This window comes from Ranitomeya variabilis, chromosome 6 (assembly GCF_051348905.1).
Source record: "Ranitomeya variabilis isolate aRanVar5 chromosome 6, aRanVar5.hap1, whole genome shotgun sequence".
Lineage (NCBI taxonomy): Eukaryota > Metazoa > Chordata > Amphibia > Anura > Dendrobatidae > Ranitomeya > Ranitomeya variabilis.
Window position 1 is genome coordinate 222,661,361 of NC_135237.1, and position 13,826 is coordinate 222,675,186.

General features: G+C 44.3%; 1 protein-coding gene across 3 annotated transcripts in view; it reads left to right on the forward strand.

Annotated features, from left to right (window-relative positions):
* TEX10 (testis expressed 10) overlaps positions 1 to 13,826 on the forward strand; it is a 1,074,503-nt gene that overhangs the window by 487,703 nt on the left and 572,974 nt on the right. For all 3 annotated transcript variants that reach the window (XM_077269470.1, XM_077269471.1, XM_077269472.1), the window contains one exon: positions 1,044 to 1,221. In XM_077269470.1, coding sequence (XP_077125585.1) covers positions 1,044 to 1,221 — 178 coding nt within the window. The remainder of the gene's footprint in view (positions 1 to 1,043; positions 1,222 to 13,826) is intronic.

Genomic DNA, 13,826 nt, shown 5'->3' on the forward strand with positions numbered 1-13,826 from the left:
TAAATCAAAAGTTTGACTCCTTTAAATTAAATGTCACACCAGGTTTTGTAATCTGAAAGCAGCATGACATAGGGGCCTAGAAAGTCAGAGCAGGGCTTATTCAGGTTCAAATATGGGCCCCTCAAAGTAATGTGTGGAATTGGTAGAGTTGCCAAAAATATTGTCAAAGTAAGGAATGTTTGTTTAGTAAAAATACGTTTAAAGGGAACCTGTAACACCCCCCCCCCCCCCAGGCGTTTGTAACTAAAAGAGCCACCTTGTGCAGCAGTAATGCTGCATTCTGACAAGGTGGCTCTTTTAGTTCGGGTCCCTGGCACTGCTGAAATAATAGTTTTTTAAATTTGTCCCTCATAACGTGAAATCGCCAGGAGGGCAGGTCTTTCCCCCCTAATCCAGACGCCTCCCAGCCGTCACTCATGGCCTCTGCCGGGCACCGCCTCCTTTTCCATCAGTAGCGTCCCCGGCACCTGCGCAGTTGTTGTTTTTTTTGGGGGGGGGCATGCGCAGTTGCGCTGCCCTTCGAATTTACAGCGCAGGCGCCAGGGACGCTACTGATGGAAGAGGAGATGGCGCCCAGCGCGCAGAGGTCATGAGTGACGGCTGTGGTGCGTCTGTGTTAGGGGGGAAAGACCTGCCCCCCTGGCGATTTCCCGGTATGAGGGACATATGTAATAAAAAAACGATTCTTTCAGCAGTGCCAGGGACCCGAACTAAAAGAGCCACCTTGTCCGAATGCAGCATTACTGCTGCACAAGGTGGCTCTTTTAGTTACAAACGCCTGGGGGAATGACAGGTTCCCTTTAAGGAGTGACAAGATTATATAGAAATATGCAAATGGTCATTCCACAATTTTTCTATTATCTATTTCCCTTCATTGCTACATCAAAGTAGAATATAATTGACCCACATGCCATTTTTTCACATCAACAAGTAATTCCCCAAAATAAAGAATGCCTTTATTAACATTGCAAGATAATGTAACTGAAATCATTGGTTTAGTTCAGAACCTTAAATTCTCTTGTGGTATTTTTCTATTTGTTTAGATTCCAAAGATGGTTGTTTTCTACATCTGCCAGAAAATTTGCAGTTGAAGTTGGTGCAGCTGTTATACTTTATCCCATTGTTAACATCTAATTTGGTGGCATGTTTGAGCCAATTCTGCATTTCTGAAAGATTTTCACTAAACCTTATTTCCAAGCTTATTGGTATATTCCATGCCCGGTAAGTAATTTGCATAATATATCAACCTGAATTTTGTACAATTTTTTTTATGCTTCCCCCACACACATCTTAAGTACTGTTTTGAAGTGTTTCTCAATAATACTTTTAACCCCTCCCCGACACCCGTCCTACATGCATGGCTCATGTGTAGTGTGGATGTATCGTCTGGGGCTCAGGAGCTGAGGTTATGCTATTCACGGATGGTGCCGGCTGTGATACAATTGTATATCAAACTGCCGCATTCAGGCAGTAACAGCATGATATCCGGAATAGAGCCGACAAGGCGCAGAGAGGCCAGTCACATGAGTAATCACCAGTTTGATATACTCCAAGAGGGACGTCTGTCACCGGCCGGGACGGCGCCACCAACACTTTGGAGTAATGTGCTTTCTATTCGCTCTGGAATTCTTTTGGCAAACTTGCTTTATTCTACTGGACATTGAACTGTTCGTTACTCACCCACTACAAGGACCCTCTGATGCGGGACCACTGATTGCACGCTGTTTTCTCCCCATGCAGAGATACCATATATACTCGAGTATAAGCCGACCCGAGTATAAGCTGTCTCAGCCCCTAATTTTGCCACAAAAAAACTGGGAAAACTTAATGACTTGAGTATAAGCCTAGGGTGGAAAATGCAGCAGCTACCAGTAAATGTCAAAAATAAAAATAGATACCAATAAAAGTAAAATTAATTGAGACATCAGTAGGTTGTGTTTTTGAATATCCATATTGAATCTGGAGCCCATATAATGCTCCATACAGTTCATGATGGGCCCCATAAGATGCTCCATATTAAAATATGCCCATATAATGCTTCACAAATGTTGATTGACCCAATAAGATGCTCCATAGAGACATTTGCCCCATACAGTGCTGCACAAATGCTGATTATAGCCCCATAAGATGCTGCACAAATGCTGATTATGGCCCCATAGGATGCTCCATGGACACTGTTTTGTCCAGCCATATAATTGCTGTCTAGAAAGTTTAGTCATTTTTTTATGTCTCCGTTATTACAGACATTGTATTTTTGTGTGTATTAATCCTTCCTATATTTCATATTTTAAGGTAACCGCACCACGTGCTGGGCGTTTAATGCATAGATTCAAGTTTAATTTGCAATGTCTTGTGGGAAGTTCCTAGGGCATTGTGGGATTGTTCCTCTTGCATTATGGTCTTATTATTATGACACTATGAAGGGAACAGCAGCCATTATTCCCCCATGCATCTTAGGATAATCTACACCATTCGTGTTCTTCATGCTCCTTAACCCCTTCACCCCCAAAGGGTGGTTTGCACGTTAATGACCAGGCCAATTTTTACAATTCTGACCACTGTCCCTTTATGAGGTTATAACTCTGGAACGCTTCAACGGACCTTGGTGATTCTGACATTGTTTTCTCGTGACATATTGTACTTCATGATAGTGGTAAAATTTCTTTGATATTACCTGCGTTTATTTGTGAAAAAAATGGAAATTTGGCGAAAATTTAGAAAATTTCGCAATTTTCCAACTTTGAATTCATATGCAATTAAATCACAGTGATATGTCACACAAAATACTTAATAAGTAAAATTTCATGTCTACTTTACATCAGCACAATTTTGGAACCAAAATTTTTTTTTGTTAGGGAGTTATAAGGGTTAAAAGTTGACCAGCAATTTCTCATTTTTACAACACCATTTTTTTTTAGGGACCACATCTCATTTGAAGTCATTTTGAGGGGTCTATATGATAAAAAATACCCAAGTGTGACACCATTCTAAAAACTGCACCCCTCAAGGTGCTCAAAACCACATTCAAGAAGTTTATTAACCCTTCAGGTGTTTCACAGGAATTTTTGGAATGTTTAAATAAAAATGAACATTTAACCGTTTTTCACACACAATTTATTTCAGCTGCAATTTGTTTTATTTTACCAAGGGTAACAGGAGAAATTGGACCCCAAAAGTTGTTGTACAATTTGTCCTGAGTACGCTGATACCCCATATGTGGGGGTAAACCACTGTTTGGGCGCATAGCAGAGCTCGGAAGGGAAGGAGCACCATTTTACTTTTCAATGCAAAATTGACTGGAATTAAGATGGGACGCCATGTTGCGTTTGGAGAGCCCCTGATGTGCCTAAACATTGAAACCCCCCACAAGTGACACCATGTTGGAAAGTAGACCCCCCTAAGGAACTTATCTAGAGGTGTGATGAGCACTTTGACCCACCAAGTGCTTCACAGAAGTTTATAATGCAGAGCCGTAAAAATAAAACAAAATTTTTTTTTCCCACAAAAATTATTTTTTAGCCCCCAGTTTTGTATTGTCCCGAGGGTAACAGGAGAAATTGGACCCCAAAAGTTGTTGTCCAATTTGTCTTGAGTACTCTGATACCTGATATGTGGGGGGGGCACCACCGTTTGAGCGCATGGCAGAGCTCGGAAGGGAAGGAGCATCATTTGGAATGCAGACTTAGATGGAATGGTCTGCAGGCGTCACATTGCGTTTGCAGAGCCCCTAATGTACCTAAACAGTAGAAACCCCCCACAAGTGACACCATTTTGGAAAGTAGACCCCCTAAGCAAATCATCTAGATGTGTTGTGAGAGCTTTGAACCCCCAAGTGTTTCACTACAGTTTATAACGCAGAGCCGTGCAAATAAAAAATAAAAAAAAAATTCCCACAAAAATTATTTTTTAGCCCCCAGTTTTGTATTTTCCCAAGGGTAACAGAAGAAATTGGACCCCAAAAGTTGTTCTTCAATGTGTCCTGAGTACGCTGATACCACATATGTTGGGTAAACCCCTGTTTGGGCGCACGGGAGAGCTCGGAAGGGAAGGAGCACTGTTTTACTTTTTCAAAGCAGAATTGGCTGGAATTGAGATCGGACGCCATGTCGCGTTTTGAGAGCCCCTGATGTGCCTAAACAGTGGAAACCCCCCAATTATAACTGAAACCCTAATCCAAACACACCCCTAACCCTAATCCCAATGGTAACCCTAACCACACCTCTAACCCAGACCCACCCCTAATCCCAACCCTATTCCTAACCGTAAATGTAATCCTAACCCTAACTTTAGCCCCAACCCTAACCCTAATTTTAGCCCCAACCCTAACTGTAGCCCTAGCCCTAGCCCTAATGGAAAAATGGAAATAAATAAATTTTTTAAATTTTTTAATTTTTCCCTATCTAAGCGGGTGATGAAGGGGGGTTTGATTTACTTTTATAGCGGGTTTTTTAGCGGATTTTTATGATTGGCGGCCGTCACACACTGAAATACGCTTTTTATTGCAAAAAATATTTTTTGCGTTACCACATTTTGAGAGCTATAATTTTTCCATATTTGAGTCCACAGAGTCATGTGAGGTCTTGTTTTTTGTGGGACGAGTTGACGTTTTTATTGGTAACATGTTCTGGCACAGGAGATTTTTTGATCGCTTTTTATTCTGATTTTTGTGAGTCAGAATGACCAAAATCCAGCTATTCATGAATTTCTTTTGGGGGAGGCGTTTATACCGTTCCGCGTTTGGTAAAATTGATAAAGCAGTTTTATTTTTCGGGTCAGTACGATTACAGTGATACCTCATTTATATCATTTTTTTGTGTTTTGGCGCTTTTATACGATAAAAACTATTTTACAGAATAAATAATTATTTTTGCATCGCTTTATTCTGAGGACTATAACTTTTATTTTTTCGCTGATGCTGTATGGCGGCTTGTTTTTTGCGGGACAAGATGACGTTTTCAGCGGTACCATGGTTATTTATATCTGTCTTTTTGATCGCGTGTTATTCCACTTTTTGTTTTGCGGTATGATAATAAAGCGTTGTTTTTTGCCTCTTTTTTTTTTTTTTTTTTTTTTACAGTGTTCACTGAAGGGGTTAACTAGTGATAGTTTTATAGGTGGGGTCGTTACGGACGCGGCGATACTAAATATGTGTACTTTTTATTGTTTAATTTTTTTTAATTTAGATAAATGTATTATTGGGAATAATATATATATATTTTTTCTTAATTTAGTAATTTTTTTTTCTTTTTTTTTTTTTAAACATGTGGAATTTTTTTTTTTTTACTTTGTCCCAGTCGACGATCTGACTTACAGTGCTGCAGGCTTACCAAGCGCTTGCTATGAGCAGGCACTTGGTAAGCCACCTCCCTCCCGGATGCCGCGGCCATTTTGAATCCGGGCCTGCTGCAGGGAGGAGAGGTAAGAGACCCTCGCAGCAACGCGATCACATCGAGTTGCTCCGGGGGTCTCAGGGAAGCCCGCCGGGATCCCCCTCCCTGCGCGATGCTTCCCTGTACCGCCGGCACACCTCGATCATGTTTGATCGCGGTGTGCCGGGGGCTAATGTGCCGGGGGCGGTCCGTGACCGCTCCTGGCACATGGTGTTGGATGTAAGCTGCGATAGTCAGCTGACATTCGGCCGCGCTCCCCCCGTGAGCGCGGCCAATCGTGCTTTGATTTCATGCTGTCATGTGCCAATAACTCTTAGTAAACCTCGTAGAACAACTGTAGAGGTCCACAAAACTAACATTTCTACCACAGGTTCAGTTCACAAAGAGTTCAGCTCCCGTCAAGGAGAAGACAAATCCAAGGACCCAAGCAGGCAGTGTCCCTAACACAAGAAGCCACATTCCTTACTTAAGTGCAGAGCTTTCAGAGAAAAGTAATTGGAAGAATGGAAGGGATTCCTTAAGGAGAACCACATCTGCTACAAATACTGCTCTTCAACATCCCACTTTGCCAGGGATTGTGAGGTTAGAGCAAGGTGTGCTGAATGTGACAGCACCGAACATAACTCAGCTCTACACCCTGGACCACCATCGGATACTTTGCCCCAAGTCCAAGAGCATAGCGGGGAGCTGAATGACTCAAATACTGACACTCCAGCAATTACTTCTGAGTGTACAGAAGTTTGTGGAAATCTCATAGGAGGCAAGTCCTGCTCTAAAATTTCCGTTTTGAGTCTATCCAGCAGACGAAAAGGACAAAGCCATCAAAGTATACGCAATTTTTGATGATCAGAGTAACAGGTCATTAGCCAAGTCTGCCTTCTTTGATAGCTTTAACGTCAGAGTACCCAGTGCCCCATACTCTTTGAAAACTTGTGCCGGTATAGTAGAGACAGCTGGCAGGAGAGCAACAGGCTAGATAGTCGAGTCTATAGATGGCCAAATGTGTCTGCCCTTACCAACCATATTGGAATGTAACTAGATTCCTGACAACAGGTCAGAGATACCTACGCCTGAAGTGGCATCCCATCATCCTCATCTGAAGCGTATACAACACCTGATTCCTAACCTTGACCCAGAGGCTCAAATAGTCTTGCTCCGTGGGAGAGATAATCTACGAGTCCACAACGTTAGGCAGCATATCAATGGCGCTCACAACACTCCATATGCCCAGAGATTCGACCTTGGGTGGGTCATTGTAGGAGAGGACTGTTTAGGAGAAGCACACAAACCGACAGTGGTTAACAACATGCTTACCAGTACGTTCGAGAATAGATGTCTATCTCTCCTTCAACCATGTGAAAATCACTACTTCATAAAGGAGTTGCCACACAGCACTTCAGCACCAAGTATCTTAGCAAGTCGTGCCTACGATGATTGCATCCTGAATGACGACCAAAATCACCTTGGTTGTACAGTCATCCGCAAGACGAAAGAAGATAATCGTATAGCAATGTCATTTGAAGATAGACTGTTCCTAGAGATGATGAAGCAAGGAATGGTGCAGGACAAAACGAAGAGCTGGATTGCACCTCTACCCTTCAAGCCTCAAAGTTTACAAACAACTTGTCTCCCTCAGGCACAGCTTCTATAAAACCAGAGATGAAAGACCATTTCTTAACCTTCATGGAGTAGATATGCAAGAACGGTCATGCAAACTTAGCACGTACACTTCCAGACTCTGATGACCCAACTGTTCTCACCCCAGACCTGCTGCTTACGCAGAAGACCGACCCTAATTGCTCTCCACCTGGAGAATGTAATGTTAAAGACCGTTACAGGAGTCGATGGAGACAAGTACAGAGTCTCTCCAATGCCTTTTGGGACAACTGGAAAAAACAGTACCTGCCTACTCTGCAACAGAGGAGAAAGTGGGAAACCGGCAAGCCTAATCTCCAGCCTGGCGATATAGTACTAATGAAAGACTGTCAGTCTCAGAGAAATGAATGGCCATTAGGTCTCATTACCCAGTCTTTCCCAAGTAAGGATGGAATCGTACGTAAGGTGGAAGTAAAAATAGGAAAACAAGGCAAGACCAAATTGTTCCTCAGGCCAGTAGGGGAACTCGTTCTGCTGTTCTCGTCCAATAAACACAATAGTGACGTCGGCTGACGTCAAGCGGGGAGTGTTCTGTCCAGCCATATAATTGCTGTTTAGAAAGTTTAGTGATTTTTTTTATGTCTCCATTATTACAGACATTGTATTTTTGTGTGTATTAATCCTTCCTATATTTCATAATTTAAGGTAACAGCATCACCTGCTGGGCGTTTAATGCATAGATTCTAGTTTAATTTGCAATGTCTTGTGGGAAGTTCCTAGGGCATTGTGGGATTGTTCCTGTTGCATTATGGTCTTATTATTATGACACTGTGAAGGGAACATCAGCCATTATTCCTCCATGCATCTTAGGAGAAACTACACCATTCGTGTTCTTCATGCTCTTTAAACAGCCTGCTCTAGCATAGTTGGTAAGCATTATCTATGTGTTATAATCCTGTGTTTATCAATACGTTTGTTGTACTAAGGTAATCATCAGTTTGTATATTTCCTCATGTTACCTGTTATTGCATCCTATAGTTTCACCCTTTCCTGTCACATCTGCAATCAATAAAAGAAGGTTACAATTTTACAGCCTCTTTTCTTAACGAAGACGGGGTTTAGCTACATGTCTCATTGCACACCCTGATAACGTGTATGAGGACAGTATAGACACATTTTCCCCATATAATGCTGCACAAATGCTGATTATGGCCCCATAAGATGCTCCATAGAGATATTTGCCCCATATAATGCTGATTTTGGCCCCATAAGATGCTCCATAGAGATATTTGCCCGCATATAATGCTGCACAAATGCTGATTATGGCCCCATAAGATTCTTCATAGAGATATTTGATATTTGCCCCCATATAATGCTGCACAAATGCTGATTATGGCCCCATAAGATGCTCCATAGAGATATTTGCCCCCATATAATGCTGCACAAATGCTGATTATGGCCCGATAAGATGCTCCATAAAGATATTTGCCCCCATATAATGCTGCATATGGCCCCATAAGATGCTCCATAGAAATATTTGCGCCCATACAATGCTGCACATGGCCCCATAAGATGCTCCATAGAAATATTTGCCCCATATAACGCTGCACATGGCCTCATAAGATGTTCCATAGAGATATTTGCCCCATATAATGCTGCACATGGCCCCATAACATGCTCCATAGAGATATTTGCCCCATATAATGCTGCACAAGTGTTGATTATGGCCCCATAAGATGCTCCATAGACTATTATGCCCCATATGCTGTTTCACCCTTTCCTGTCACATCTGCAATCAATAAAAGAAGGTTACAATTTTACAGCCTCTTTTCTTAACGAAGACTGGGTTTAGCTACATGTCTCATTGCACACCCTGCTATCGTGTATGACAGTATAGACACTTTCCCCATATAATGCTGCACAAATGCTGATTATGGCCCCATAAGATGCTCCATAGAGATATTTGCCCCCATATAATGCTGCACAAATGCTGATTATGGCCCCATAAGATGCTCCATAGAGATATTTGTCCCCATATAATGCTGCACAAATGCTGATTATGGTCTATAAGATGCTCCATAAAGATATTTGCCCCCATATAATGCTGCATATGGCCCCATAAGATGCTCCATAGAAATATTTGCGCCCATACAATGCTGCACATGGCCCCATAAGATGCTCCATAGAAATATTTGCCCCATATAACGCTGCACATGGCCCCATAACATGCTCCATAGAGATATTTGCCCCATATAATGCTGCACAAGTGCTGATTATGGCCCCATAAGATGCTCCATAGACTATTATGCCCCATATGCTGTTGCTGCGATTAAAAAAAATAAATAAAAAATCATATACCGTATTTTTCCGACTATAAGTCGCACTTTTTCCCCAAAAAAATTGTGAGGAAAATGAGGGGTGAGTCTTATATTTGGAATGCAGACTTACCGGCATTGTGGCGGCGACAGAGGTGCGGGGAGGATGTGGCGCGGTGAGCTGTATGGCGTGAGCAGGGTCCTGTCCACATTTGAGGTGAATCCGCGGCCCGGTATTGATGGAGAGCAGCAGAGCAGGGTGAGTTACGGTATTTTCCGGTGGCGGCGGCCATCTTGCTGAGGCCGCGCGTGCACAGATTCACTACTCTGCGTCCCAGGGCTTCAGGAAAATGGCCGCGGGAGGCCGCGCGTGCGCAGATGGAGATCGCGGCGGCCATTTTCCTGAAGCCGAGTTCGCAGATTGAGATCTCAGATTCAGGAAAATGGCCGCCGCGATCTCCATCTGCGCCGGCGCGGCCTCCCGCGGCCATTTTGCTGAAGCCCTGGGACGCAGAGTAGTGAATCTGCGCACCCGCGGCCACAGCAAGATGGCCGCCGCCACCGGAAAAATCCTTAACTCACCCAGCTCTGCTGCTCTCCATCAATACCGGGCCGCGGATTCACCTCAAATATGGACGGGACCCTGCTCACGCCATACAGCTCACCGCGCCACATCATCCCCGCACCTCTGTCGCCGCCACAATGCCGGTAAGCCTGCCGCCACCAGGAAAACCGTGACTCACCCAGCTCTGCTGCTCTCCTTCACTACTGCTGTGGCGTCACCTCAAATGTGGAAGGGACCCTGGCCGCCGCCACCTGAGGAAGTGACCGCACATCTGCCGCCGCCACAGCAACCTCCCCATGGACACCAGGCCATGGCGTCGCCCACCTAAGCAGGATGGGACGCTGCTCAGGTGCACGCCGTTCAGCCCACCGCACCTCAGCATCACCTCACCTCAGCATCACCTCACCTCTGCCACCACCATGCCTCCTGTGACCCTGCTCTGCCACTGCCTGCCCTCAGGTAAGAGATCTTAAATTCGGACAATAAGACAGACCCCCATCTTATAAAAAAATCTTTTTTTCTGCAATTTTCACCCCAAATTTGGGGTGCGTCTTATAGTACGGTGCGTCTTATAGTCCGAAAAATACGGTACTCACCCTTCATCGCTCAGGCCCCCGGCACTTGATATATTCACCTGTTCCACTGCCGAATGCTGCTGTCTTCCGCGTCTTATGCAGGCAGAGGGCGGCGCGCACACTAATCGCGTTATCGCACCCTCTGACCTGAGCGTCACTGCAGAGGACGCGGAAGACGGAGTGGCGCCGACTGTGGAACGGGGGATAGGTGAATATCGTGCAATGCCCTTGTTATACTCACCTTCTCCTGGCTCGTCCCTGGTTCTCCAGGCGCTGACAGCTTCTTCCTGTATTGAGCCGTCATCTGGTACCGCTCATTACAGTAATGAATATGCGGCTCCACCCGTATGAGAGGGGTGTCGGGTCCATATTCATTACTGTAATGAATGGTTCTATTGGAATGCTCAATACAGGAAGAAGCTGTCAGCGCCCGGAGAACCAGGGACGTGCAGGGACCGTGCCAGGAGCAGGTGAGTATGATTAGACAGCTGCCGCTCCTCCTCCCCTGCCGACCCTGGGAATGACTCGAGTATAAGCCGAGAGGGGCAATTTCATCCAAAAAAAAATGGGCTGAAAGTCTCGGCTTATACTCGAGTATATACGGTAATTAAATATTGAATATTTAACATTCTATCTAATACGCTCTCTATCTTGTTCTGCATAATCTTTAGGGCTTATGGCTTTAACTCCATAGATAGTCTTTTATTGATTTGGAATAGCACTTTGACTTTTAGATAATTTGGTTCTTTGGCACAAATATAAATTTTATTTCTATAGTATTTTACATCGGACAAATTGAGTGGTACTGTCCTATAATTTGCTGCAAAAGATTGAAGATTCTGTGCAGCGCCCCTGGTTGTTTTTTTTTTATTCCTATTTGCATTACAGTAATTCACTGAATACATATTTTACCCATGATTGAGAATCAGAGACAACAAAGGACCCAAATAAAATATTAAATTGATTCCGTTTCCAACATGTGGTTCATTTTTGTTTTATCTTGCTTTTTATTTTTTTTCATGTATTTTACACACTGCCCACCATACGGTCTTATAATCACCAAAAAAACGTAATTTTGGCGTTTAGCGATCAGAATCGCCCTATCAAGAAAAAAAAGAATGATTAACCTAAACGCGGTGATAGCAAATATGTGTAGGTTTAATTTTTTGTTTTATTGTTATATTTTGATTGGGGCGAAAGGGGGGGTGATTTGAACATTTATATATATTTTTTTAATATTTTGAACCCCTTTATCTCATATGATGTACTATCCCGTCGAAGTGACCTGGGACTTAATTCTCAGTGACGGGATAGTACGTCATGCTATTTAATGCGACATTGCGACTTAAATCTCGGTGATCGCATTAAATTTCCGACGCCATCTTACATCTTACCTCAGGGAAGATGGCCTCGGCATCCTGGGATATGACACCGCCCCCCCAAGCCTCTCGCTCACTGTGATTGGCTGTACAATTCTGAACAGCCAATCACAGCGTTTCTCATTGTTTCAGCCAATCAGATTGGCTGAAACAATGAAGTCCCAGGCTAGGATCGAGTACTGATGTACTCGATCCAAAACCCCCCCGGATTGGCGAGATCGCCGATCGTATCAATCCCGCCAATCGCAGGGCGCAGCAGCTGTATTACCGCGCTGTGCCCTGCCTGTACTGGCCTGGATCGGTGCTATAATAGCACCAATCCTAGGCCAGAGCCTAAGACAGGCCTAGCAGGGCCTGCAGGAGCGGGTTGGCGCGATCGATGTGATCCTAGGCAGTTACCATGGTCACCAGGGCCTGCAGGGATTGTTGGGATCGATGTGATCATTCGATCCCACCAATGACAGCTCACAGCAGCGGTGTGACCGTTCTGTGACCTGTCTGTCACCTGCCTGTGACCTGTCTGACCACGTTGCAGGGGTCCTCACTCTAGCTGAGGATTCCTGCAGAGCGGTCACTCAGCCAGATCTCCTCTTGCTGGGCCTTGTGGTGCTACAGAAGCCTTTAACACCACAAACCCTGCTTTAGAAAAGAAAGAAGACAGAAGAAAAGAGAATAAAGACTACAACGGTAAGTGTTATCCCTGATCTCTCTTCATCCTTCCCCCATCCCCCCTTCTCCCTCTTTTTACCCCCTCCATCCCTCTTTGCGCCGCCTCCGTGCGCACGTTTAGCAGCCGCCGAGCGTTGATTGGTGACGCAGTTCACCAATCAACACTCGTGCTCGCTTTTTTTTCCTAAGCCCCCTTTGCACCAACTATGTAAAGACATTCCGCAGCTGCCAAACTTTGATAAGTGATGCAGTTCACTTATCAGAGCTTGTGCCTGCCGTTTTCCACTTTTTTGTTTTCTCCCCCCCCCTTGCACCACACTTGTGCACACACCCGACGTGGTTCACTTATCAAAGCTCTCGTGCCTGCTGTTTTTTTTTTTGTGGTTTTTTTCACATGCCGTTCGCACACCCAGCAGCAGTCAAACTTTGATAAGTGACGCGGTTCACTTATCTGAGCTAGGGCCTGCTGTTTTAGGCTTTTCCTTTCACAGGTATTTTATTTCCCTAGTTGATTTTTTTTCCTTTATTTTTTTTCTTTTCAGAATAGTTTGCACCAAACACCATCCCCCCCACAGTTACCAATGAAGTACACCCAAGCACCGTACTCAAAAAAAAAAAAAAAAAAAAAAAAAAAAAATGTGCCGTTCGTCCCAACAGCGCTATTCATTAAAGGAGGTATATTCTTTCCTTGCCTCCGACACTGATAGCGAGGGAGAGGATCCTACTTTTCTTTATTTTTCCGATGCTTCCTCATCCTCTTCCCCCCTCATCTTCCTCCTCCGGTCCTGCGGAACCGCCACGCAGACGCTGCAGGACAGAAGATGAGGCAGTTCCCATCATTGATGAAGATTAAACTGTGCCCACCATTGCCGAACACGAACCAGTGCACCCCACTGCGGACCTCATATGGACCTCGCCACCCGAAAATTACGAGCCACTGATTCCTGATTTTGTGGCAGAATCAGGAATCAAGTTTGACACCACTGGCCTCACAGAACTAGACTTTTTCAAAGTCTTTTTCTCTGAGGCTTTTGATAACGTCATGGTGGAGCAAACTAATTTGTATGCTTGTCAATTTTTGGAACAAAACTCAGGTTCATCATATTCCAACTGGTCTCCTGTAGACACAGTTGAAATGATGCAGTTTTAGGGCCTGGTCCTCCGTATGGGGATCCTGAAGGAGCCAGAACTTCGGCAATATTGGAGTGTTGATATTTTATATAACACTCCAGTGTTCCGGATGGTTATGACCCGGACGCGTTTTGAGGCCATCCATAAGTTCCTGCATTATAACGATAATGCACAGTGTCCCGCACAAGATGACCCCAACTTTGACC